The 25,579-nt window shown below is 43.3% G+C and overlaps 2 protein-coding genes across 5 annotated transcripts in view; one reads left to right on the top strand and one right to left on the bottom strand.

Moving 5' to 3' along the window:
- The window catches only part of LOC133571748 (THAP domain-containing protein 6-like), a 40,438-nt gene extending 15,859 nt beyond the window's left edge, over window positions 1-24,579 (top strand). The window contains exon 10 of the mRNA XM_061924248.1: window positions 24,457-24,579. The gene's annotated coding sequence lies outside the window, so the exon portion shown is untranslated. The remainder of the gene's footprint in view (window positions 1-24,456) is intronic.
- LOC133571610 (major histocompatibility complex class I-related gene protein-like) lies at window positions 40-20,986 on the bottom strand. 4 transcript variants are annotated; one of them, XM_061924237.2, is made up of 10 exons: window positions 20,920-20,986; window positions 20,788-20,845; window positions 20,163-20,220; window positions 18,774-19,040; window positions 10,417-10,695; window positions 10,027-10,335; window positions 9,619-9,768; window positions 9,495-9,512; window positions 2,739-2,797; window positions 40-2,269 (listed from the first exon to the last, which is right to left on the bottom strand). In XM_061924237.2, the coding sequence occupies exons 3-10, from the start codon at window positions 20,215-20,217 to the stop codon at window positions 2,234-2,236; spliced, it is 1,173 nt and encodes a 390-aa protein (XP_061780221.1). In that variant the 5' UTR covers window positions 20,218-20,220; window positions 20,788-20,845; window positions 20,920-20,986; the 3' UTR covers window positions 40-2,233. The 4 variants fall into 4 exon arrangements, with proteins under 4 accessions (XP_061780221.1, XP_061780220.1, XP_061780222.1 ...); XM_061924236.2 differs by having other exon boundaries at window positions 20,788-20,848; window positions 20,920-20,958; XM_061924238.2 differs by having other exon boundaries at window positions 20,163-20,223; window positions 20,788-20,848; window positions 20,920-20,942.
- Window positions 24,580-25,579: the final 1,000 nt, after the last annotated feature.

Genomic DNA, 25,579 nt, shown 5'->3' with positions numbered 1-25,579 from the left:
ATATGTTCTTCACAGACAATGAGCCAAAGTCAGTGTGTCTCAGTTTGAAAAATGTATTAATTGTATCATTTTTCTTTTAATATAAAAAATGAAAACGGGTCCCACAGACCCGAACACCACACAAGCACATTTAAAAACAAGCCCAGTTGGCCAAAGTGCTGTACAGACATAAACAATTGGCAACAAAAAAAAGGGGCACATAGTGTCACATTTATATTGTAACATGGAAGGATGAATACATCAGAATAGTAAGCATTACCTTAAATGAAGTGCAGAATCACCTCAAATATTCTAATGTAATAATTAATAAACATACAAAACAAGAAATAAAAAGAACCTAGAAATCCTGTCTAACTGGATTTGAACGTCATGGAGTAAAAAAATGTATTTAGCCTAGATTTAAATTGTCTCAGACACTGGGAGGACCTAATAGATAGTGGAATGTTGTTCCACAGTCTGGGCCCTGCCACTGAGAAGGCTCTGTCTCCTCTGGTTTTTAGCCTAGTTTTTGGGACAGCCAGGAGGAGCTGGTCTGAAGACCTCAGGGTCCTGCTGGGACAAAAAGGCTGCAGCAGCTCAATAAGAGATGGCGGGGGCTACTTGGTGTAAGCATTTAAAAACATTGAGTACAATTTTAAAATGAACTGTAAAAGTAACTGGGAGCATAATGATAAACGGAACAATTACAATACGTCAGGATCAGCAATAATAATAATTACAACATTTACAATAGTTCTGTATTAGCTTTTGCTGCTCGTGACCCAACAAGTGCAAATAAATGAGGTTTCCTCTCTGGCTTTCATACAGGGTTTCTGCAGGTATCAGCAGATCTAATTTAATTCTATTTTAATGCAACTTAAAACACATTTAATGCCCGTGTCCTATTGCAGGTAGTTATTATATATAATCAAAAACGTACTATTGTCTACATAGACACAATTCTAAGCATTTGACAATATTAATCTTGAATAGTTGAACAGTGAATTAAAATTGACTCACAAGATTGTTTAATCTGGGAATGTATTTTTCTGTAGTGGTAGCAGCAGCTGCCAGTTGTGGTGGCGACAGCAGAGGTTGCTTTGTGGGTCACGCCCAAAGAAATCTTGCACCGTTAACTGTCGTCAGGCTTTAATCGCCGATTTGAGATTAGCTAAAAGCATTTGTTATTTTATCGAATTAGATGTTTAGTAATGCTTGTGGATATCAAATGTAATGCTTTTTAATGCCATTTAAAGACAAAATCCGTTCAGTGAATTTTAATACTCACCCGGAAAAACCCTGTCATGTTTTCGATTTTCAGATTAATCGCAATTCTTATTTGTAACGATTCTTAATCGCTTCAAAAACATCAAAATGGATTAAAATTATTATAATTGTTTTCAATCTGTTCTGTCCAGCCACTCAGACAAATCATGTTGTTGATGCAGATGATCACATCTACTGTACGGATTTACTTTAGAAAAGTATCTTACCTTATTTGTATTTGACTTTATTAAATGTTTGGGTAGAATTTTATTAAACAAAAACACATTCATTTAATGTAATAAATAAATTGTTCATAACTGTTTATTTTATGGAGGAATGTAGTTAATCATAGAACCGGCATCTAATGTTACTAAAAAAAGTATTGGTTTTGAATCGAGAATCAATTCTGAATCAAATCGTGTGGTGTCCAAAGATTCACAGCCCTACAAGTTTACATTTCTTTGTGCTATTATCTTGCAAATGTTAGAGGTCATTAGCCCAATTAAGGCTTTATAGATAAAAGTGTACCAATGCCTCAAATTTCAAGTAGAAAGATCTGGCCATCCTATGTGAGAGTACAACTCACAATGATGTATCCTGGCTTTACCTTTGGTAATGGATAATAAAGTTGTTCCTTTTTTAAGTTAACGTCTGTATGTAAGAGCTGTAGAACATTATGTTATCAATTTGACCCATTTTCTACCAGTTACTGCTATTAGCATGTAGCATTTATTTCTTGATTGACAAAGGGTAAATGGCTAGAATCGCCCCCTAGTGTTTGGGAGGTGCATAGCATTTGGCCAATGAATTAGAGGGATGTGTAGGAAAATGAAAAGACATAATTACAAGTATCCAAGTGTTACAGTGCAAGTGATCTACCAGTTTTCTAAGCCATAAACATAAAACAAAAGAGACCGTATAACACGAGGAGCAGTTTGATGATGAGTAAAGCACATCTCCTTCTCGTCTTCAAGTGTGACCACGCTCCTCAGTGGTCGCTCTGTGTCCCAGTGCTGAAAAGATCCTGGAGGAAAAGGATGACAGCACAAGAATTCAAGTGGAAGTGTTAGCTGAAAGACGATTTTGGATGCGTAAACGGTCCATGTGAGCTAGGCCTGGGCGATATGGCCTAAAAATAAAATCTCTGATTTTTTCACAAGAAAGTCGATTCCGATTTTTTTCCCCAGCTACTTTTAAAGAAAGGAAAAAGTTTGTTGTGCTGCCGCATTTTTTGAACAAACGTTGCAGCGTGCAGTCAGTTGTTCCAGGTCTGTTGCCGCAAATCTCAACTACTGACAACACTTTTCTTTTCTTTGGAACAACGTCTCACTCTCGTTAGTGTTAGCATTAGCCATGTTTTGCTAGGTGTGAATCTCCGCTAAAGAAAAGAGGGTGGAAGCTCCTCAGGACAAAACACATTTTAAATCTACTGCAACAAAACACTTAAATTGAAAAAAAACAACAATACATCTGCAAAGTGTGAGCTAACTTACTGTGTTCCGACTGCTTTCATCCGTTGAGTTCGCTGACCGCTCAGTATCCTCGTCACCAGCTGTCAGACAAACACAAACACACCGTGACATCAACGCCTCACATTTTGTTCCTTTACTTCCTTACAAAGGTATGAAGAGCCCAGAACTTTTATGGTAGTCAGAATGGGATCAAAATACTCATGTTCCCACTGTACATCTAGAGAGTGCATCTTCACTCGTATCAGATCTTTGATGTGTGACTCCATTGGTTGAGAAACATCAAGAAGCAGAGTGGTGCACTTCTACTTCCTGTCAAAAGTTAGATATGTGACACGTTTACATTGCCTGCATGTCAGCAGGTCACGTGACTCGGGGCAGGGTATGGTATCATTTACATTTTAATTAAAGCTATTAAACAATCAAGATTTATATTTAATATTTAATTGTGATTCATCACATTTTGTCCATAGTTAACTCATAATTAATCAAGGTTAATGACAGATAGTTTATTAGCTTTAGTAAGTCTACCTTACACTAGTGTTTTTCAAACTTATTTTCACTACGTACCACCTCAGAAAACACTTAAAACACGGTAGCGTAGAAAGCCTACGTATTCATTAAGAAAAAAAAGGCTGAGATTTTATTTAACAAGTATATTTAACAATATTTTTGGCCACTGTAATGTTCCAAACTGTTTGAACAGTAACACTGTGTTTGAATATCGGAAAATAAAATAATAAAAAAGTCACATCATTACAATATTTAATTAAGTGATTCTTTGGCTTACCACTAGATCAGGGGTCGGCAACCTTAACCAGTCAAAGAGCCATTTTGACCAGTTTCACAAATTATAGATAACAATGGGAGCCACAAATTTTTTTTGAAATTTAAAATTAAATAACACTGCATACAAAGTTTTTTTTTTTGCTTTGTGCTATGTAAAAAGCAGGGGTCTCAGACACGCTGCCCACACCTTAATATGGAATTTGAATGCTGGTGCGGCACGCGGGTTTTATATAAATGGCGCTATTCAGCGTCATGCGTGCCGTAATAGTACAGCAAATAGCACCCACTACAACCAGCATGCCTGATAAGCCACGCGTTGTATGGGGCTTCCGCTTGCTCACGTAAGTGACAGCAAGGCATACTTGGTCAACAACCACACAGGTTACACTGACGGTGGCGGTAAAAAAAAACGTTAACACTCTTACTAATAATGCGCCATACTGTGAACCCACACCAAACAAGAATAACAAACACATTTCGGGAGAACATCTGCACCGTAACACAACATGAACACAACAGGACAAATACCCAGAATCCCATGCAGCCCTAACTCTTCCGGGATACATTATACACCTCCGCTACCAAACCCCGCCCACCTCAACCGACGCACGGGGGGGAGGGGGAGTGTTGATGTGTGAGAGAGCAGGGTTGGGGTGGGGGCGGGGTTTGGTGGTAGCAGGGGTGTATAATGTAGACCGGAAGAGTCAGGGCTGCATGGGATTCTGGGTATTTGTTCTGTTGTGTTTATGTTGTGTTAAGGTGCAGATGTTCTCCCGAAATGTGTTTGTCATTCTTGTTTGGTTTTGGTTCAAAGTGTGGCACATTATTAGTAAGAGTGTTAAAGTTGTTTTATATGGTCATCGTCAGTGTAACCTGTGTGGCTGTTGACCAAGTATGCCTTGCTGTCACGTACGTGTGCAAACAGAAGATGCATACTGTATAACAAGTGGTTGGGCTGGCACGCTGTTAATACAGATTGTAGAGAGCGCCAAATGCTGTACCATCATGGCACCCCCTTATTATAACTGTAAGGGTGAAAATCGGTGAATATTAATCCTGGGAGTTTTCTGCGAGAGGCACTGAAATCCGGAAGTCTCCCGGGAAAATCGGGGGGTTCGGCAAGTAAGCTGCTGAGCCGCATCAGAGTGATCAAAGAGCCGCATGCGGCTCCGGAGCCGCGGGTTGCCGACCCACTGCACTAGATGAAGCCGCACGACAGCTTGAGAATCACTGCCTGAGAAAGATAATTGTCAAGTTTTGAATACTATCAACATGGGAGTGGATATTTTTTTGTTTTTTGCACATGTTTGTTATGCATTATGCTTTTTAAAACAGCTTAACACAAACACTTCACACATGCGCACCACTTCTGACTCAGGCACACATTTACCATAATGAACTATTATACTATAGCATAAAAAAGTGCCTGGGTCAGCATGTCGGGTGTGCTTTCCTTAGATTACCGTATAGCAGCGTTTCTCAAAGTGTGGGGCGCGCCCCACTGGTGGGGAATAGAGACATGACAGGTGGGGCGCGAGGAACGGGAGGAAATTTCACTTTAAAAATTTTTTTTTAATTATTATATTCTTAGATTATTTTTTTTACTATGCTTTCATTTTCTATACACACTGTAAATCACTTTGTGATTCTGTCTGTGAAATCCGCTATATAAATAAATGGAAATTACCGGTACTTATTTTTACTGTAGGCTTTATATTTCTCGGTACGAGCGAAAGTTTGACAGACATAGCAACAGTAACTAATGGGGGCGGGGCTAAGCGGAACAAACTTTCGCGCGGATGGGAAGCAGGCTAATGTGTGGATCACAATTACACAAATATATACATTTGTGACTCGCACCTCAAAGGTCGTCGAGCCAGAGCCAGCGCCTGCAGAGAAACAAAAATCTGAGGGGCACACACTGTGTCATTCACCGGGAAGCACTAGCGTCAAGGCAGCTCAGCCCCGAACTCAATGAGGTTTTAACAGATGTTGTGAGCGCGGTAAATTTGATCAAAACACGACCACTGAAAGCGCGACTGTTCTCTGCACTGTGTGAGGAAATGGGAGCTGATCATACAGCCGTGCTGTTTCACAGTGAAGCAAGGTGGCTCTCCTGGGGGAAAGTGCTGTCACTTGCCCTGTCTTGCCAAATGCATAGCTCCTCCTTTTTTTTTTGCAAAGATTGCAAAGTGGCACTTTTATTGTATTTATTATTGAACTTGATGCAAGTTATTTGATTTATTATTGAACTTGATGCAAGTTATGACACTTTTTTTGATTTATTATTGAACTTGATGCAAGTTATAACACTTTTGTTTTATTTATTATTGAACTTGATGCAAGTTATAGCACTTTTTTCGATTTATTATTGTACTTGATGCAAGTTATAACACTTTTTTTGATTTATTATTGAACTTGGTGCAAGTTATAACACTTTTGTTTTATTTATTATTGAACTTGATGCAAGTTATAACACTTTTTTTGATTTATTATTGAACTTGATGCAAGTTATTTGATTTATTATTGAACTTGATGCAAGTTATTTGATTTATTATTGAACTTGATGCAAGTAATAACACTTTTTTTGATTTATTATTGAACTTGATGCAAGTTATTTGATTTATTATTGAACTTGATGCAAGTTATAACACTTTTATTTGATTTATTATTGAACTTGATGCAAGTTATAACACTTTTTTTTTTATTGAACTTGATGCAAGTTATAACACTTGTTTTATTTATTATTGAACTTGATGCAAGTTATAACACTTTTTTTTATTTATTATTGAACTTGATGCAAGTTATTTGATTTATTATTGAACTTGATGCAAGTTATAACCCTTTTTTTGATTTATTATTGAACGTGATGCAAGTTATAACACTTTTTGATTTATTATTGAACTTGATGCAAGTTATAACACTTTTTTGATTTATTATTGAACTTGATGCAAGTTACAACACTTTTTTTGATTTATTATTGAACTTGATGCAAGTTATAACACTTTTATTTGATTTATTATTGAACTTGATGCAAGTTATAACACTTTTTTTGATTTATTATTGAACGTGATGCAAGTTATAACACTTTTTTTGATTTATTATTGAACTTGATGCAAGTTATAAAAGTTTTTTTGATTTATTATTGAACGTGATGCAAGTTATAACACTTTTTTTGATTTATTATTGAACTTGATGCAAGTTATAACACTTTTGTTTTATTTATTATTGAACTTGATGGAAGTTATTTTATTTATTATTGAACTTGATGCAAGTTATACCACAGCTGCACAGTTATTTTATTTATTATTGAACTTAATGTTATTTTATGTTATTGAGTTTGAATGTATACAACTTGATGTTCAATAAATTTGAAAATGTTAAAGCTTGGCATTAGCGCTCTGTTGGGGCGATGGGGGCAGGTGGGGCTTGAAAACTCCCTCTTGTCCAAAGTGGGGGATGACAAAAAAAGTTTGAGAACCACTGCCGTATAGTATCATTACTCCACAATACTGATCGGTCGCAGAACTAGGGGTGTTGACACCCATTTTGCAAATTCTGTGTAAAGTTTGTAGTTGTTCGTCGTGGGATGTGATGAGGACTCGGCTCATGGCTTCGGTCTTGTCGGGAGACCCTGCTGTGGGACTTTGGGTAACTTTGCCATTTAGTGTGCCCCTTTCTTTGTCCGTTTCTGCTCGGTCTTTGTTCCCGCAGCACCTGTGTGTTTTCCCGCACTTACGGTGAGGGCTGACGGTCACACATCAGGCAAAGGGAAATAAAAAGTGCTGTTAAAGGAAATTAGCGTTAACTCGTTACTTTCCCTTTAAATATGACAGCTCTAATGTTAACCAATACTAGTACCAAAACTTCCAAAAGCGCCAGTTTCTGTCTCTGCTATCCAGTAGGGTTGGTAACGATAAACTAGTTTGACTGGATATCCAGTTTGACTAGTGAGCAATTCGGTTGAGCCGGTAACAGTCACCTCATTCGATCATAATCAGCTGTGAATCTTTAGATTCGTCGATTAACGGACCGGGTGTTGCACGAGACTATCAATCAGTTGAAAGGGGGATGCCTCTGGATCAGCAGACTGGGGTGGTGGTTTCTCTTTTTAAAACGAGGAACCAGAGGGTGTGTTCCAACTATCGTGGGATCACACTCCTCAGTCATCCTGGTAAGAGGTGTACTGGAGAAGAGGCTACATCAGCTAGTCGAACCTCGGATTCAAGAGGAGCATTGTGGTTTTCGTCCTGGTCGCGGAACTGTGGACCAATTCCTTAAGGATGCATGGGTGTTTGCCCAATCAGTGTACATGTGTTTTGTAGACTTAGAGAAGGCATTCGTCCGTGTCCTTTGGGAAGTCTTGATGAGAGTGCTCAGAGAGTATGGGGTAGGACATACATCTATGACCAGTGTCAGAGCTTGGTCCGCATTGCCTGCAGTAAGTCGAACCCGTTTCCAGTGAGGCTTGGACTCCGCCAGGGCTGCCCTTTGTCACAAATTCTGTTTACAACATTTATGGACAGAATTTCTAGGCGCAGTCAGGGCGTTGAGGGTTATCCGGTTTGGTGGCTGCAGGATTAGGTTTCTGCTTTTTGCGGATGATGTGCTGGCTTTATCTGGCCAGGATTTTTGGCTCTCACTGGATCGGTTTGCAGCTGAATGTGAAGCGACTGGGATGTAAATCAGTACTTCCGACTTCGAGTCCATGGCTCTCGCCCAGAAAAAGGTGGAGTGCCATCTCCGGGTTGGGGAGGAGATTCTGTCCCTAGTGGAGGACTTCAAGTACCTCTGGGTTTTTCTTGTTCATGAGTGAGGGAAGAGTGGATTGTGATATCGACAGGCGAATCGGTGCAGCGTCTGCAGTGATGCGGACCCTGCATCGGTCCGTCGTGGTGAAAAGGGAGCTGAGCTGGAAGGCAAAGCTCTCAATTTACTAGTCGCTCTACGTCCCTAACCTCACCTATGGTCACGAGCTTTGGGTTATGACCGAAAAGACAAGATCATGGGTACAATCGGCCGAAATTTGTTTCCTTCATTGGGTGGCGGGGCTCTCCCTTAGCAATAGGTTGAGAAGCTCTGTCGGTCAGAAGGCCCCTCGAACGCCTCGGAATCCCCGGGAAGAGCTTGACGAAGTAGTTGGGGAGAGGGAAGTATGGAATTCTCTGCTTAGGCTGAAGTCCCCCCGCAACCCGACATCCGATAAGCGGAAGAAGATGGGTGGATGGATGGCATTTTTATATCATCCTATCAAAGAAACATGTTTATTTAGATAGTCTTTTTTGGTCCATGTCTGAAAATAAATATATTTGACATGTGATTCCGTTGTCGTTTTAATTTATCTTTGCCTTAAAGCATTTTAGGGATATATGTCGTGTTTTACACATTTGAAAATACTGTAAGCATGTCACTTTTATAGAATGTTTTTTTTTCTATATTTGAAGATGAATGTGCCTACAGTGTTTTCATTCATCAGGTTATTTGTATTCTCATGACATTCCACTAATCAGTTGATTGTTCAGTTTGTCTTAGAAGACGTATGGCCTCTCAATAGAGTAGTTTTCATCAGCTCATGCTCTTAGACTTAGCTTGGACGGATCTCGTATGAGCGCTTGGTGCCAAGGTCCTAACTATTTATCCAACATGAGGAGGAGCCTACGCCCAGGAAGGAATGCTTTTGTTCTTTTGTGGTGTAAAAAAGGGGGTGTCCATCAACAAATGTTAACCATAGAATGGAATCATTCATACACCCTATCAAATCATTCCGTTTTTAAAATATAACCTTTTTGAATGGCATGGTAACCCATGTATCTCGATGCATATGGATTCGTCCATCACTAAGAGATGTCCAACTCTACTATCCAGTAAGACAAAGTGAAGATTTTCAGGCTAAACTTGTAACAAACGTCCACATCAGACTTTTATACGAGTGATCCTTCACCCCTGCTTTGTTTATGGCGGCTCAAAGAAAAGAGAACATGATTGACTTACCAGCTGGATCATAGTTGGCTGAAATGAAAGACAGACAAGATGACTTGGACTTTTGTCTTCACATCTCCTTTCTATGTGAGAGTGTGTGCTCTCTCTTTGAGGATCTTGGAGTGTTTGTTGGCACCTTTGCAGCCTGGAGGAAAGCACCAACTCACAGAAAAAGAAGTGTGTCCCTCATCTTGTTTGTTCTTGTGACGTATGGCGACTATGACAATGATGGCGAGGATCACTGCAGCGACCGCCACCGTGGCGCCGACGGTGACCCTCACATTGCCTGTTGAGAGCAAAAAAGCAGGAAGAGGAAACCTGAATGAGTACATTGCATGCATGCTATCTAATGTCCAGCATTGTTCTTGTGACATGGATCAATAATGGTGGAAGTTCTGATAAAATATCGCCAATGTTCTTGATTTGAGGACGTAATAATTCAACTTAATGTGTCGAATGCAGCTGAGATAGTCTCCAGCACTCCCCGCCACCCCGAGAGGGACAAGCGGTAGAAAATGGATGGATGAATGGGTGTCTTTCTCACCTTCATTTCTTGTGTTGCTCATGATGCTTCTTCTCTCCAGCTTGGTGACCAGGTCCTCTTTGACACCAGACAGCTGAAACACACATTCGTACTTGCCCTCCACTTCGGCCGTCACCTCCACTTTCAGATCCACCGTCATCTGGAAGGTTCCATCAGGGTTGGGCAGCATTTCTCCGTGCACCACGTTCTCGTGGAGATCCTTGCCGTCTTTCCTCCAAAACAAGGTTGCACTGCTGGGGTAGAAACGTGTCGCGAAGCAGCTGACTGGAGAGGACAGCGTCTTCTGGAGGAGAAACACTTCTGGAAGCTCTGCATGGGAAAGAGTGTAGGTTGTAATGTTGCTTATGTTCCTACAGGGGGTGGGCTATCAGTGTATATCATGTGGTTTACCTGTTCTCTTTAGGACGTCGCTACCAAAGTTCAGATACTTTTTCAAGTTATGAACACAGATACCTGTGTAGTAAAACTTTAAGTGATCCATAAGGTCTCGATCGTGGTCCAACTTGTGTTTCATGGGGACGGCTTGTGGTTTTACTGCAGTCCATATCCATGTCTTGGTGTCTAACGCTAGAAAATCTTCTCCATCATAGCTGGACTGTTCCCAACTCTTAATTTCATCAGTTTCATCATTCCAGTCACAGCCGTACATCTTTTGGTAAATGTGAAGACCTGAAAGAGTAACACAAAGTGTATAAAATGGAGTAAGACTTAATAGCCATCAACCCACGTGCACACATATACACTTGTGTCTTTAAGAGGTCATTCTATGATTTTAATCTACAATTACCACACTTCCTTGTGTTCTACATTGCCTGTAATGATGGTGTTTTTTGTCAAACTTTGGATACATTTTGCTTTACAGACCAACTTAAGCTCTTTCTGAGTTTCTCTTGAAGACAAGTGATTTTAGAATAGAATAGAATAGAAAGTACTTTATTGATCCCTGGGGGAAATTCAGCACCACAGTTCGCTCACAATAGACAGGAATAATAATAAATAATATAATATATATAATATACTATATATCCATCCATCCATCCATCTTCTTCCGCTTATCCCAGGTCGGGTCGCGGGGGCAGCAGCCTAAGCAGGGAAGCCCAGACTTCCCTCTCCCCAGCCACTTCGTCCAGCTCCTCCCGGGGGATCCCGAGGCGTTCCCAGGCCAGCCGGGAGACATAGTCTTCCCAACGTGTCCTGGGTCTTCCTCGTGGCCTCCTACCGGTCGGACGTGCCCTAAACAACTCCCTAGGGAGGCGCTCGGGTGGCATCCTGACTAGATGCCCGAACCACCTCATCTGGCTCCTCTCGATGTGGAGGAGCAGCGGCTTTACTTTGAGCTCTCCCCGGATGACAGAGCTTCTCACCCTATCTCTAAGGGAGAGCCCCGCCACCCGGCGGAGGAAACTCATTTCGGCCGCTTGTACCCGTGATCTTGTCCTTTCGGTCATAACCCAAAGCTCATGACCATAGGTGAGGATGGGAACGTAGATCGACCGGTAAATTGAGAGCTTTGCCTTCCGGCTCAGCTCCTTCTTCACCACAACGGATCGATACAGCGTCCGCATTACTGAAGACGCCGCACCGATCCGCCTGTCGACCTCACGATCCACTCTTCCCTCACTCGTGAACAAGACTCCGAGGTACTTGAACTCCTCCACTTGGGGCAAGATCTCCTCCCCAACCCGGAGATGGCACTCCACCCTTTTCCGGGCGAGAACCATGGACTCGGACTTGGAGGTGCTGATTCTCATCCCAGTCGCTTCACACTCAGCTGCGAACCGATCCAGTGAGAGCTGAAGATCCTGGCTAGATGAAGCCATCAGGACCACATCATCTGCAAAAAGCAGAGACCTAATCCTGCAGCCACCAAACCGAATCCCCTCAACGCCTTGACTGCGCCTAGAAATTCTGTCCATAAAAGTTATGAACAGAATCGGTGACAAAGGGCAGCCTTGGCGGAGTCCAACCCTCACCGGAAACGTGTCCGACTTACTGCCGGCAATGCGAACCAAGCTCTGACACTGATCATACAGGGAGCGGACCGCCACAATCAGACAGTCCGAAACCCCATATTCTCTGAGCACTCCCCACAGGACTTCCCGAGGGACACGGTCGAATGCCTTCTCCAAGTCCACAAAGCACATGTAGACTGGTTGGGCAAACTCCCATGCACCCTCAAGAACCCTGCCGAGAGTATAGAGCTGGTCCACAGTTCCACGACCAGGACGAAAACCACACTGTTCCTCCTGAATCCGAGGTTCGACTATCCGGCGTAGCCTCCTCTCCAGTACACCTGAATAGACCTTACCGGGAAGGCTGAGGAGTGTGATCCCACGATAGTTAGAACACACCCTCCGGTTCCCCTTTTTAAAGAGAGGAACCACTACCCCGGTCTGCCAATCCAAAGGTACTGCCCCCGATGTCCACGCGATGCTGCAGAGTCTTGTCAACCAAGACAGCCACAGCATCCAGAGCCTTAAGGAACTCCGGGCGGATCTCATCCACCCCCGGGGCCTTGCCACCGAGGAGCTTTTTAACTACCTCAGCAACCTCAGCCCCAGAAATAGGAGAGCCCACCACAGATTCCCCAGGCACTGCTTCCTCATAGGAAGACGTGTTGGTGGGATTGAGGAGGTCTTCGAAGTATTCCCTCCACCGATCCACAACTTCCGCAGTCGAGGTCAGCAGAACACCATCCGCACCATACACGGTGTTGGTAGTGCACTGCTTCCCCTTCCTGAGGCGGCGGATGGTGGTCCAGAATCGCTTCGAAGCCGTCCGGAAGTCGTTTTCCATGGCTTCCCCGAACTCCTCCCATGTCCGAGTTTTTGCCTCCGCGACCGCTGAAGCCGCACACCACTTGGCCTGTCGGTACCTGTCCGCTGCCTCAGGAGTCCCATGAGCCAAAAGAACCCGATAGGACTCCTTCTTCCGCTTGACGGCATCCCTCACCACCGGTGTCCACCAACGGGTTCTAGGATTACCGCCACGACAGGCACCAACTACCTTGCGGCCACAGCTCCAATCAGCCGCCTCGACAATAGAGGTGCGGAACATGGTCCACTCGGACTCAATGTCCAGCACCTCCCTCGTGACATGTTCAAAGTTCTTCCGGAGGTGGGAATTGAAACTCTCTCTGACAGGAGACTCTGCCAGACGTTCCCAGCAAACCCTCACAATGCGTTTGGGCCTGCCAGGTCTGTCCGGCATCCTCCCCCACCATCGCAGCCAACTCACCACCAAGTGGTGATCGGTAGAAAGCTCCGCCCCTCTCTTCACCCGAGTGTCCAAAACATGAGGCCGCAAATCCGATGACACAACTACAAAGTCGATCATAGAACTGCGGCCTAGGGTGTCCTGGTGCCAAGTGCACATATGGACACCCTTATGCTTGAACATGGTGTTCGTTATGGACAATCCGTGACGGGCACAAAAGTCCAATAACAAAACACCACTCGGGTTCAGATCCGGGCGGCCATTCTTCCCAATCACGCCTCTCCAGGTTTCACTGTCGTTGCCAATATGAGCGTTGAAGTCCCCCAGTAGAACGAGCGAATCACCCGGGGGAGCACCCTCAAGTACTCCCTCGAGTGAATCCAAAAAGGGTGGGTACTCTGAGCTGCTGTTTGGCGCGTAAGCGCAAACAACAGTCAGGACCCGTCCCCCCACCCGAAGGCGGAGGGAAGCTACCCTCTCGTCCACCGGGTTGAACTCCAACGTGCAGGCTCTGAGCCGGGGGGAAACAAGAATTGCCACCCCAGCCCGTCGCCTCTCACTGCTGGCAACGCCAGAGTGGAAGAGAGTCCAGCCCCTCTCGAGAGAACTGGTTCCGGAGCCCTTGCTGTGCGTTGAGGTGAGTCCGACTATATCCAACCGGAACTTCTCTACCTCTCGCACTAGCTCAGGCTCCTTCCCCCCCAGCGAGGTGACGTTCCACGTCCCAAGAGCTAGCTTCTGTAGCCGAGGATCGGACCGCCAAGTGCCCTGCCTTCGGCTGCCGCCCAGCTCACATTGCACCCGACCTCTATGGCCCCTGCTATGGGTGGTGAGCCCATTGGAGGGGGGACCCACGTTGCCTCTTCGGGCTGTGCCCGGCCGGGCCCCATGGGGACAGGCCCGGCCACCAGGCGCTCGCCATCGTGCCCCAACTCCGGGCCTGGCTCCGGAGGGGGGCCCCGGTGACCCGCGTCCGGGCGAGGGAAATCTGAGTCTCGGTTCTTGCATTTCCATAGAAGTCTTCGAGCTGCTCTTTGTCCGATCCCTCACCTAGGACCTGTTTGTCTTGGGAGACCCTACCAGGGGGCATGGAAGCCCCCGGACAACATAGCTCCTAGGATCATTGGGACACGCAAACTCCTCTACCACGGTAAGGTGGCAGCTCAGAGAGGAGATAATATGAATATATTCTACATATATTCTACATTTAAGTGCAGTCAAGAAGGAACATATGCATTATACAGTCTGATGGCTGTCGGTATGAAGGACCTCCTGTGTCGTTCCGTGTTGCATTTTGGGAGTCTGAGCCTTCCACTGAACGTGCTCATTCTCCCCGCAAGGTCCGAGTGTAGTGGGTGGGAGGTGTTGTCCATAATGGCTAGGAGCTTTGCTAGACTTCTTTCTGACACCACCGCCAGTGAGTCTAGCTCCACTCCCACCACATTACTGGCCTTCTCTACCAACAGTCCAGTCTGTTTGCGTCCCTTGCTCTCAGCCCGCTTCCCCAGCAGGCCACTGCGTACAAGAAGGCGCCCGCCACCACCGATCCGTAGAACATCTTCAACATCTTTGTACAGACGTTTGAGGGATCCTAGCCTCCTGGGGAAGTAGAGGCGGCTCTGTCCCTTCTTGTAGAGTGCCTCCGCGTGTTTTGACCCATTCAGCTTGTTGTCCATGTGTACACCAAGGTATTTATAATCCTCAACCATGTCCACATCGACCCCCCTGATGGAAACAGGGGTCGCCGGAGTACTCCTCCTCCTTCCCAGGTCCACAACCAGCTCCTTGGTCTTTGTCACATTAAGCTGGAGGTGGTTCTTTCCACACCATGTGACAAAGTCCTCCACCAGTGCCCTGTATTCCTCATCATCACCATCCTCAATACACCCCACTATCGCAGAGTCATCAGAAAACTTCTGAAGGTGGCAGGACTCTGAGTGATAGCGTAAATCGGTGGTGTAGATGGTGAAGAGGAAGGGGGAGAGGACTGTTCCCTGCGGGGCCTCGGTGTTGCTGACCAGCCTGTCAGACACACAGTCCTGCAGTCGCACGTACTGTGGTCTGTCAGTCAGGTAATCAACAACCCAGGACACCAAGGGGGGATCCACCTGCATCGTCTCCAACTTCACATCGAGTAGTCCAGGCCGGATTGTATTAAAAGCACTGGAGAAGTAAAAAAATATGACCCTCACACTGCTCGCAGGCTTGTCTAGGTGGGTGTGGGCTCGGTTCAGCAGGTAGATGACTGCGTCCTCCACTCCCAGTCGGGGCTGGTAGGCGAATTGGAGTGTGTCCAGGTGGGGCTTGACTGTAGGGCGGAGTTTTTCCAGGACCAACCTCTCCATGGTCTTCATGAAATGGGAGGTTAGAGCCACCGGCCTGTAGTCCTTTGATGTGCTGGGTCGCGTGCACTTGGAGATGGGCACCACGCTTGAGGTTTTCCACAGTGTGGGGACTTTCTGCAGCCTAAGGCTCATGTTGAAGATGTGCTGTAGCACACCACACAGCTGTGGGGCGCAGGCTTTGAGCACCCTGGGGCTCACACCGTCAGGACCCGCGGCCTTGCCTGTTTGTAACTTATTTAGCTGTGCATTCACCTGTTCTACAGACAGACACACTGGGGGGGTCTCAGGTTGTTGGGGCAGGGGGGGTTCATCAAGCTAAGGGTGAGGTGTTTAGTGGGGGGAGGTAGTCATTGGAGTTGGGGGGCTGTGAGGAGGGGAGGGGGGGATGGATTGTTTGCTGAAGTTGTCAGGGGCTGGCTGGCATGTCTTGGGGGGCGAGGGGGGCAGGAGCTTGTCGGAGCCAGTGTCAAACCTGTTAAAGAACTGGTTTAGTTCATTGGCCCTCTCTTTGTCTCCGTCCTTCCCCCTACCCCCTGACGGTTTGAGGCCGGTGATGGTCTGCATACCTCTCCAAACCACCTTCATGTTGTTGTCCTTCAGCTTCCCTTCCAGCTTCCTCCTGTAGTTCTCTTTGGCCTCCCTGAGTTTGGTCTTCAGCAGCCCCTGAACTTTTTTCACCTCCTTCCTGTTACCAGTATTGAATGCTCTCTTCTTCTCATGCAGTAGGGCTTTGATGTCCTTGTCACCCGCGGCTTGTTGTTTGGGTAGCAGGTGACCGTCCTTGATGGCCTTCTTAGATGCACATGCGTATTGCCACAAAACACAAAATATAACCAGGCCTTTCTTACTTCTTCGGATGAGGCTGGAGGTCTATTAAGTGACCAGGGCCCTCATGTAACAAGCTTGCGTACGTACAAAAATGTTCCTCAACATTTGGCCTTTGTGCCCTCAAGGTTGAGGACACGAAAGAACAAGTGACAACATTTTCAGGCCTGGTCCTAACCTAAATTGTGTGTACACCACCTCCTCTCTCCTACATGTCCCTTTATATTCCTCTCCTTTAATTGGTTGTTATGTAAGTGTCTGCCTTTCCTTCCTCAGTTTCTGCCAGGACTCCTCTATTGCTGCCTTAATTAATGATTTATCCCCCTTTTCTAACTGAGTTTTGAATTAACTCATTGTCTTCAATTTTGAGTGCTCTCTTGGCTATGTTATCTGCTCTCTCGTTGCCCCATATTCCAATGTGCGCCGGATCAGACAGAAGTCTACCACAAGACCAGTCAGTCCTCTGAATCCTAAAAAGTAATACCTGCTTCAACATTGTCTGATACTGGGTCCTTTGATCCGCCTGTATAAATATTCAGGAAACTATAGAATGTCATTTTCGCATACCTTTCGACCATGGACACTTTATCAGTTTCTTTCCACTCTTTCCTTATTTCTATCAATTCCATGTTCACCCTTGGTCTTGGTAGAATCCAAGGGAGCACATCTGCCCACACTGAAACTGAGCTGTACTGGCAGAGAGCTAGTGGGCAGCCAAGGCTGTAAGTTATCTTGGTTGCTTTAGGTGAAGTGAAGTGAATTATATTTATATAGCGCTTTTCTCTAGTGACTCAAAGCGCTTTACATAGTGAAACCCAATATCTAAGTAACATTTAAACCAGTGTGGGTGGCAATGGGAGCAGGTGGGTAAAGTGTCTTGCCCAAGGACACAGCGGCAGTGACTAGGATGGCGGAAGCGGGGATCGAACCTGCAACCCTCAAGTTGCTGGCACGGCCGCTCTACCAACCGAGCTATACCGCCCTATACCACCGAAGGTCTGTTCTAGTCTCTGGTCGTGCTACGTCCCACCCCAGCAGACGATGGTGTGGAGCACTGCAGAGGCCACCGCCACGTACAGTATGTGGGTGTTGAAATTGTGTTTTTGTTTTGTTTTGTTGTTTGTCTATGCATGGTCCAATCGGATGTGCCCAAAACGTATGATTCATTAGGGCTGAGAATCTTTGGGCGCAACACGATTCGATTCATTTCTTGGGGGTAACGTTTCAATTTAGAATCAATTCTCGATTCAAAATAATTATCAATACAAAATCAATAATTTTTTAATAACATTGGATGCCAGTTCTATAATTAACTACATTCCTCCATAAAATAAACAGCTCTGACCAATTTCGATATTACTTTAAAGAAAACGGATTTTAATACAATTCTACCCAAACATTTAATAAAGTCAAATATAAGTAAGGCAACAAGAGAAGTATCCAACACTTATTTTCTAAAGTAAATGTGTACAGCAGATATAGATTATCTACATCAACAATATGATTTGTCTGAGTGGCTGGAAAGGATACATTTAAAAAAATGATAATAACATTTTTACAAATCATTTTTTAAATTGGGCCTGGTGTGTGAATGTGAGTGTAAATGTTGTCTGTCTATCTGTGTTGGCCCTACGATGAGGTGGCGACTTGTCCAGGGTGTACCCCGCCTTCCGCCCAATTGTAGCTGAGATAGGCTCCAGTGCCCCCCGCGACCCTGAAGGGAATAAGCGGTAGAAAATGGATGGATGGATGGAATTTTTTTTAATAGATTAAGAACCGATTTATTTATTTTTTGACACCTATTATTTTTGTTTTTCCAGTTTGATTTAGTTTTGTTCATTTCTTTTGTGTTCTATGGTGTTTCCGTCTTGTCTTTGTGTGTTTTAAATTATTTTTTGTGAACTTTTTGTATCCGCACTGCTATCACATAAATTCCCCATTGTGGGATGAATAAATCTATCCTTTTTGTTGCTGGGTGTTCTACCCCTGAACCCTTTAAGTTTGACCATTTTGCTTCTCCTTCTGCCAACAGGTGTTGTCATTCCTCCAAATAAGCCAGGTAACACACCTGGTCACGCTTTGCAAAGGTTTTATTTAGGCGAACAAGCAGGACAACATACCTGCAGTGCCACACTGTGCAATGTCATTGCTCACGTCACCGAATACACAAATCAAAAAAACAAACCATTAATAATAGGCTCCTACAGCAGCTGCCAACATACAAGACAAGTGAGTTTTGATAACTTGAGCCCTCTAAGTGTCAGTCATGGGTTTTTTCTACGTCATTATGGATGCCCACAGACAAGGTATCAGTGCAGTTATGTGTGTTTATTTTAGTACATCAAATATTTATGAACAAACCTTCAGTGTGGTTGAAGCTCTTCTGTAAACTTTTCAAGTCCTCTTTGTCATTCACTTCAGTCTGAATACCTAAATGTGTCTGATGCAAAAAGTGCTCTGGATCCACCGTTGTAAAGTTCTTCATCCATTCTTCTTTGGCTTCTGCTGTCTTTGTGTTGCTGTCATAGTGACCAATCTGAATGTCATCAAGATAAGCCACGACCACATAATCTGGGAAGTTTGTAACTTCAGAGGACGCAGTGTGGAAATACTTGAGCGAGTAAGTCACTGAGAGAAAAACAAAACCAGATTAGAATTGTATCTTTTTTAAATATCAATCTTGTTCTATGAATATTTCAGTCATCTCTGTCCACAGTTGGATCTTGAAGGGGAACTGCACTTTTTTAATGAATTTTTCCTATTGTTCACAATCATTATGAGAGACAAGAAGACATGTGTCTTTTCTTCTTTTTAAGATTTTAAAGATGATAAAAAAAACACTTGAAAGATGTGGCTAAAATAGGAGTCATTGTTGTAGCCTTCAAAGCCTCTAAAACAACTTCTTCTTCTTCTTGTCCTTCTTCTCTCAACATCTTTATCCCAATCTTCGTCACAATCTTGATCATGATACACGCAGCACGTCATGTGTGTTATTACAACTACAGTACATACACTGTCTGGCTAGCTGTGTACAAACAACATGAAATAATACTTTACAAATACTGTAATATGATTGTTCATGTTTTTCACTCAGTACAGATTGGTGTCCTATGGCAGTGTTGTGTATTACAAACTCAAAAGTGTTTTGTGTTGACGTAGAAGCTAGCTTATCTCTTGCCCTGGTTAGCTTTTACGGCTTATACCATGGCGTAACGTCCTCATGGCGATGTGTTAGTACGCTAGAAAAAAAGAGTTCCTCAGTGTTCGTTCTTACAATAACAAAGTTTCTACAGTTTGGTTATTATACGGGTTACAGAACGTAAATTAAAGTATTGTTGACAGTTTTTGAATGTATTTTTAAAGTGATTTAGAGGTAGAATGGATTCTTCCCATTAGCTGCATTGCTAGCCAACAAGAACAAGCCGATTTTTACATGTTGGACTGCAATAAAAACAACTTTTGTCTTCTTGTCTCTCATAATGATTGTGATCGATAGGCAAAATTCTAAAACAGAGTGCAGTTTCCCTTTAAAGTAAACACAAAAAACTGCTTGATATCACAGAAAATACATTATTTGTATACATACGTAGTGCATATCATCGTTTATTATTTGTTTACATTCCCTTTAAAAAAAGAAACCAACTAAAATGCACTTGTTCATAACCACTCATGTTGGGTCAAAGTAAACAATGTCAACAATAGTCATGAAAATAAATAAATAAATATTTTGGAATATTAGAATGGACTTACCAGGCAGTCCGCAGTGTATTTGCACAGTTAGCATTGATACCAAAAGCAAGTTCATGATCTGCTGTCACAAGTGCAGAATGAAAATATTTGTTAGTTAGCAACTTAGCGAGACAAAGAAAGTGACAAACTTACCTGGCGATCGTTAATAACAAAGTTGCTGCAGCTTGGTTATTATACGGGTTACGGAACGTAAATTAAGTATTGTTGACAGTTTTTGAATGCATTTTTAATGTGATTTAGAGGTAGAATGGATTCTTTCCATAAGCTGCATTGCTAGCCACCAAGAACGAGACGATTTTTACATGTTAGACTGCAAAAAAAACTTTTGTCTTCTTTTCTCTCATAATGATTGGGAACGATAGGCAAAATTCTAAAAAAAAAAGTGCAGTTCTCCTTTATTGTAAACAAAAAAACACTGCTTGATATTACAGAAAATACATTTGTATACATACGTAGTGCATATCATCGTTTATTTGTTTATATTCCTTTTAAAAAAGAAACCAAAAAAGGGACTAAAATACACTTGTTCATAAACAATGTCAACAATAGTCATTAAAATAAAAACTGTCATAATAGGTGTCAATTTAATCAATTAAATCATTTTGGAATATTAGAATGGACTTACCAGGCAGTCCACTGTGTATTTGCACAATTAGCATTGATAACAAAAGCAAGTTCATGATCTGCTGTCACAAGTGCAGAATGAAAATATTTGTTAGTTAGCAACTTAGCGAGACAAAGAAAGTGACAAACTTACCTGGCGATCGTTGTTGTTACAACTGTACACCTGAGCGAATGACACTTCACTTCCTCAATGTGTTCATATGTGGTAATGTGATGTGATGTAATGTAATATGACGTAGAGTGTTGAAAAGCGCTAGCAAACAAGTTGAAAAACCTGTTCGGGTCAGATTTTTGTTTCTCTGCAGGCGCTGGCTCTGGCTCTGGCTCGACGACCTTTGAGGTGCGAGTCACAAATGTATATGTTTGTGTAATTGTGGTCCACACATTAGCCTGCTACCCATCCGCGCGAAAGTTTGTTCCGCTTAGCCCCGCCCCCATTAGTTACTGTTGCTATGTCTGTCAAACTTTCGCTCCTACCGAGAAATTTAAAGCCTACAGTAAAAATAAGTACCGGTAATTTCCATTTATTTGTATAGCGGATTTCACAGACAGAATCACAAAGTGATTTACAGTGTGTATAGAAAATGAAAGCATAGTAAAAAAAAAAAATCTAAGAATATAATAAAAAAAAAAGAAAAAATTTAAAGTGAAATTTCCTCCCGTTCCTCGCTCCCCACCTGTCATGTCTCTATTCCCCACCAGTGGGGCGCGCCCCGCACTTTGAGAAACGCTGGTGTACAGGGTTACAGAACAGGAACGCTGATGGGTCGCCACAAGGCGCCCCGTAAAAGATGTGGAAAAAGGTCAAACGCTGGGGAAGGATGAGTGGAAGAAACCTCCATAGCAAAGCATACATATTACAACATACATCTCGAGATATCTAGCAACAGATGGAAGGGAGTGTGGGGTCATGGTGGTACGCCGCAGCTCTCAGGCGCTGACCATCCTTTCATCACCCCTATGGGATTTGCGTTGGGGCGGGGGGTATGTATGTGTGTGGCGTATATTTTTGTAGATGCATGTTTGTGTGTAAGCTTGCAGTGTGTCTCTGTTCCGCGGCTTTGATGTCGTCCAGTCGCTAGTCCAAAGTCAACAACAACAGGTGTGTGTCCATGAGAGACAAGAAGAGAGTTTGTTGTGTCTTCGCTGCACTGTCCTTCGGGAGAGTCTCGAGGCCAGGTAAACAATCCAAGTTAGAATGTTTTGTATACGAGTGAAAATAAAATTAGCTTTTCACTCTAAATTGTCTATGACTGGTCCTCAAACCTGCGGGGCAGAGAGTCCGATGTGATCCAAAATCACAAGAGTGTCCACTTTGTAGCAAAGATCAGAGATCTAAAACTGGACAAAAATGAATCTATAGTTTCTTCCGACGTCACCTCCCTGTTCACCTGTATTCCAACCCAGGATGCAGTAGAGACAGTGAGGCAACGTCTACTAGGTGATCGCACCTTACAGGATGGATCCACACTAAACCCAGAACAGATTTGCCTTTTGAGAGAACTTTGCATTAACACTACGTACTACGTTTTACTGACAAAACCATGGTTGTGCCATGGGATCCCCCAATAGTAGCAAACCTTTACATGGAGGACATGGAAAAGAGAGCTTAGAGCTCTTTTAAGGGAACAGCACCAAGTCATTGGTACAGATATGTAGATGACGCATGGGTGAAAAATCATAAACCAATAAGTGCAAGCCTTCACCGAGCACATGAACTCAGTGGACAAAAACATCAAGTTCACACGTGAGGATGCCAAATACAGTAAGTTGCCTTTTTAGGACTGTGATGTCCACATTGGAGAAAACAGAGGCCTCCATGTTAGGGTTTACCGAAAACCCTCACATATAAATCACTACTTTAAAAACTCTACTTTTTGATTCACACCACAAACTGGGCGTTATCAGAACCCTTCAACGCAGAGCTGATAATGTTCCTACCAGCTCACAGGCCAAAGAAAAACAGCATAGGCATTTGAGGGAAGCCTTCAAAAACTGTGGTTAGCCCAATGGTCATCCTGTTCCAGAAATAACTAGAACAGAGTGGATTAGGAGTAAAAAAAAAAGTGTCACACGCAAAAAATATTGTCATTCCATATGTATCAGGTCTATCTGAGAAACTCAGAAGAATTTTTAACCAACACAACATCCCAGTACACTTCAAACCAGGCAACTCCCTGAGACAGAGACTGGTGCATCCTAAAGACCGGACACCCCACATCCACAAAAACAATTCAGTGTATGCTATCCAGTGTAATGATGAATGCACTGATTCATATACTGGGGAAACAAAACAACCACTAATCCGACGCATAGCAAACTCTTCAGGTCTAGACTCAGCAGTCTACCTGCACTTAACAGCACTCCTTTGACAACAACAATGTACAGATTCTGGACAGGGAGGACAGCTGGTACGAAAGCGGAGTGAGGGAAGCTATCTATGTCAGGGTTGATAAACCATCCCTGAACAGAGGAGGTGGTCTGCGACACCACCTGTCTCCCACATACAACACTGTCCTTTCAACCATTCCTAAAAGACACTGCAATTTAGCTTCCAACAGAAAAAAGGAATTAGTTCTGTGACCAGAATGCAATTTGTTTACAACTGAATGGAATGCTTACGCGGGGGACTATTTTGAACTGGTAGTCGTCCATCCACAGCCATCGTTCTGCCACACAATACCTCAATGCTAACGAGGGGAAATTACACTTCAACGACTGTTGTTTTGATTGATTGATTGAAACTTTTATTAGTAGATTGCACAGTGAAGTACATATTCCGTACAATTGACCACTAAATGGTAACACCCGAATACAATTTTCAACTTGTTTAAGTCGGTGTTCACTTAAATTGATTCATGATGCAGATATATACTATTTTCATAATACAGTCATCACACAAGTTAATCATCACAGCATATAAATGTAATTATTTACATTATTTACAATCCGGTGGGTGGGATATGCGGGGGGGGGGGGGGGGGTTAAGTTTGGTTGGTATCAACAATTGCATCATCAGAGAAATTGACATTGGAACAGTGTAGGTCTGACTTGGTACATACTGTGTGTACAGCGAGTATCGGACACAGAGAGAGATCAGAAATTATAAGAAAAAGTGACTACATTTTATTTTTTACAATCCGAAGAGGGATGATGAGGAAGGGAGGGTGTTAGTTTAGGGTTGAAGTTGCCTGGAGGTGTTGGCTTTGACAGTTGGGATTGCTTGTTTGCTTTAAAATGTTTTTTCTCACCACGATAGGGCGAAACCATCCTTGCCCAGGCACACCCTCCTGGTTTTTGGAGTATGTATATATATGAGTATGTATATTTGGGGTTTTGGCACCAGCCGCTGGACTATATCTGACCAATCTAAGTCTTATGAGCACGAACTGATGAGGCCTACTCGGATAAGCGGAGAAACATCTTCCAAGACAAACCAAGCAGTCCAGTTGTGAACGATTGAATGCCCTGAGACATTACTTTTATGTGCATCCTTGAACTGGTGCCCTGGTGAGCATGGCAGCCCCACATCAAAGTTAAGTTGCGGTTTGAACCCGCCAAGTCACTTTCCATGTGAGCTATCTGGCAACATGCCAGTTTGGCTATGACGATGACACCATTTACTGTTTAGGATTGTTTTGTGAACTGGTTTTTATGTTTTCTAACACAGGAGTGTACACACCTAAAAAGGGCGGGACAAGTCACACTATCAAGTCGAAAAGAAAACAAACGCTGTGGACGACAGGAATGAGAAAACAACTATTGATGGGGCCAAATGTGCCAAGGTTTCAAGACTCTGAAGAGAAATGGAGGGGCGTTTCACGAAGCGCATATCCAGGCATGCTTCTTTAGGGGAGGAGCCAAAAATGTGGACGTGTGACGCCTTGTTGCAAAATTGTACCATGTGACCGCTTCGGGACGCGGTTCAGCCTCACTGCCCGTTTGTACCACGTAACAGTTTTGGAATGCGGATTCAGTTTTGCCAGAACATTAGATAACTCATAAACCACCCAAGCTCCATTGAAAATGTGGGCTTTTGAGACTTGTGGTCAGTTCTGGATAGATTTTTAAAATGCCACAAGAATCAAAGAAGATCGACAAACTGAATTCAATCGACAAACCTGATATCCATGTAATGACTATTAAATACGCTTCTTTTATTGTTGACATTGTCAGAACTTTGGTAGCACGATGGTAAGACGTGGGTTTGATTCTCTGCAATGTCAGTTCCCAAATCACTGACAACATTACGTTTATTAAAGTAACGTATTCTGTATTTATTCTTTTTAACCAGCTCTCAGAAATCCATAGCTGGATAATGAAGGGATTTTGTCAGAAAAAAAAAAGAAAGAATCGCCTAAAACCAAAAATAAAAATGTACTAAATCTCCTCTGTTCTGTACATCCTTGTCCAAGTTACATTATATTGTCATCTTCCTCTTTATGCCATTTCCTCAAGATGACTGAAAAATATGATACAACCTGCCAAATATGATTCTTCCATGTTGGCAAAATACAAACACAAACACTATATATATATATATATATATATATATATATATATATGCAGTGTTGGGACTAACGCGTTACTGTAACGTCGTTAGTTTCGGCGGTAACTAGTAATCTTAACGCGTTATTTTTTATATTCAGTAACTCAGTTACCGTTACTACATGATGCGTTACTGCGTTATTTTACGTTATTTTTTATGTAGTATCGGCTAGAAACAGAAGATCTGAGTGTTTTATTGCAGCGCTGCGTGGAGAAGAAGAGGCGTGCTTTGTGTGGGCGGGGTG

Source organism: Nerophis lumbriciformis, linkage group LG01 (assembly GCF_033978685.3).
Source record: "Nerophis lumbriciformis linkage group LG01, RoL_Nlum_v2.1, whole genome shotgun sequence".
Lineage (NCBI taxonomy): Eukaryota > Metazoa > Chordata > Actinopteri > Syngnathiformes > Syngnathidae > Nerophis > Nerophis lumbriciformis.
This window is presented reverse-complemented; position numbering and strand designations above follow the sequence as displayed.

Excerpts from the sequence above, each read along its gene's own strand:
- LOC133571610 (XM_061924237.2), bottom strand. The coding sequence starts at position 20,217 with ATGAACTTGCTTTTGGTATCAATGCTAACTGTGCAAATACACTGCGGA. Across the intron at positions 19,041-20,162 it reads AATACACTGCGGACTGCCTG|TGACTTACTCGCTCAAGTAT; the intron begins GTAAGTCCATTC and ends TTTTTCTCTCAG. Across the intron at positions 10,696-18,773 it reads GAGCTTCAACCACACTGAAG|GTCTTCACATTTACCAAAAG; the intron begins GTTTGTTCATAA and ends TTACTCTTTCAG.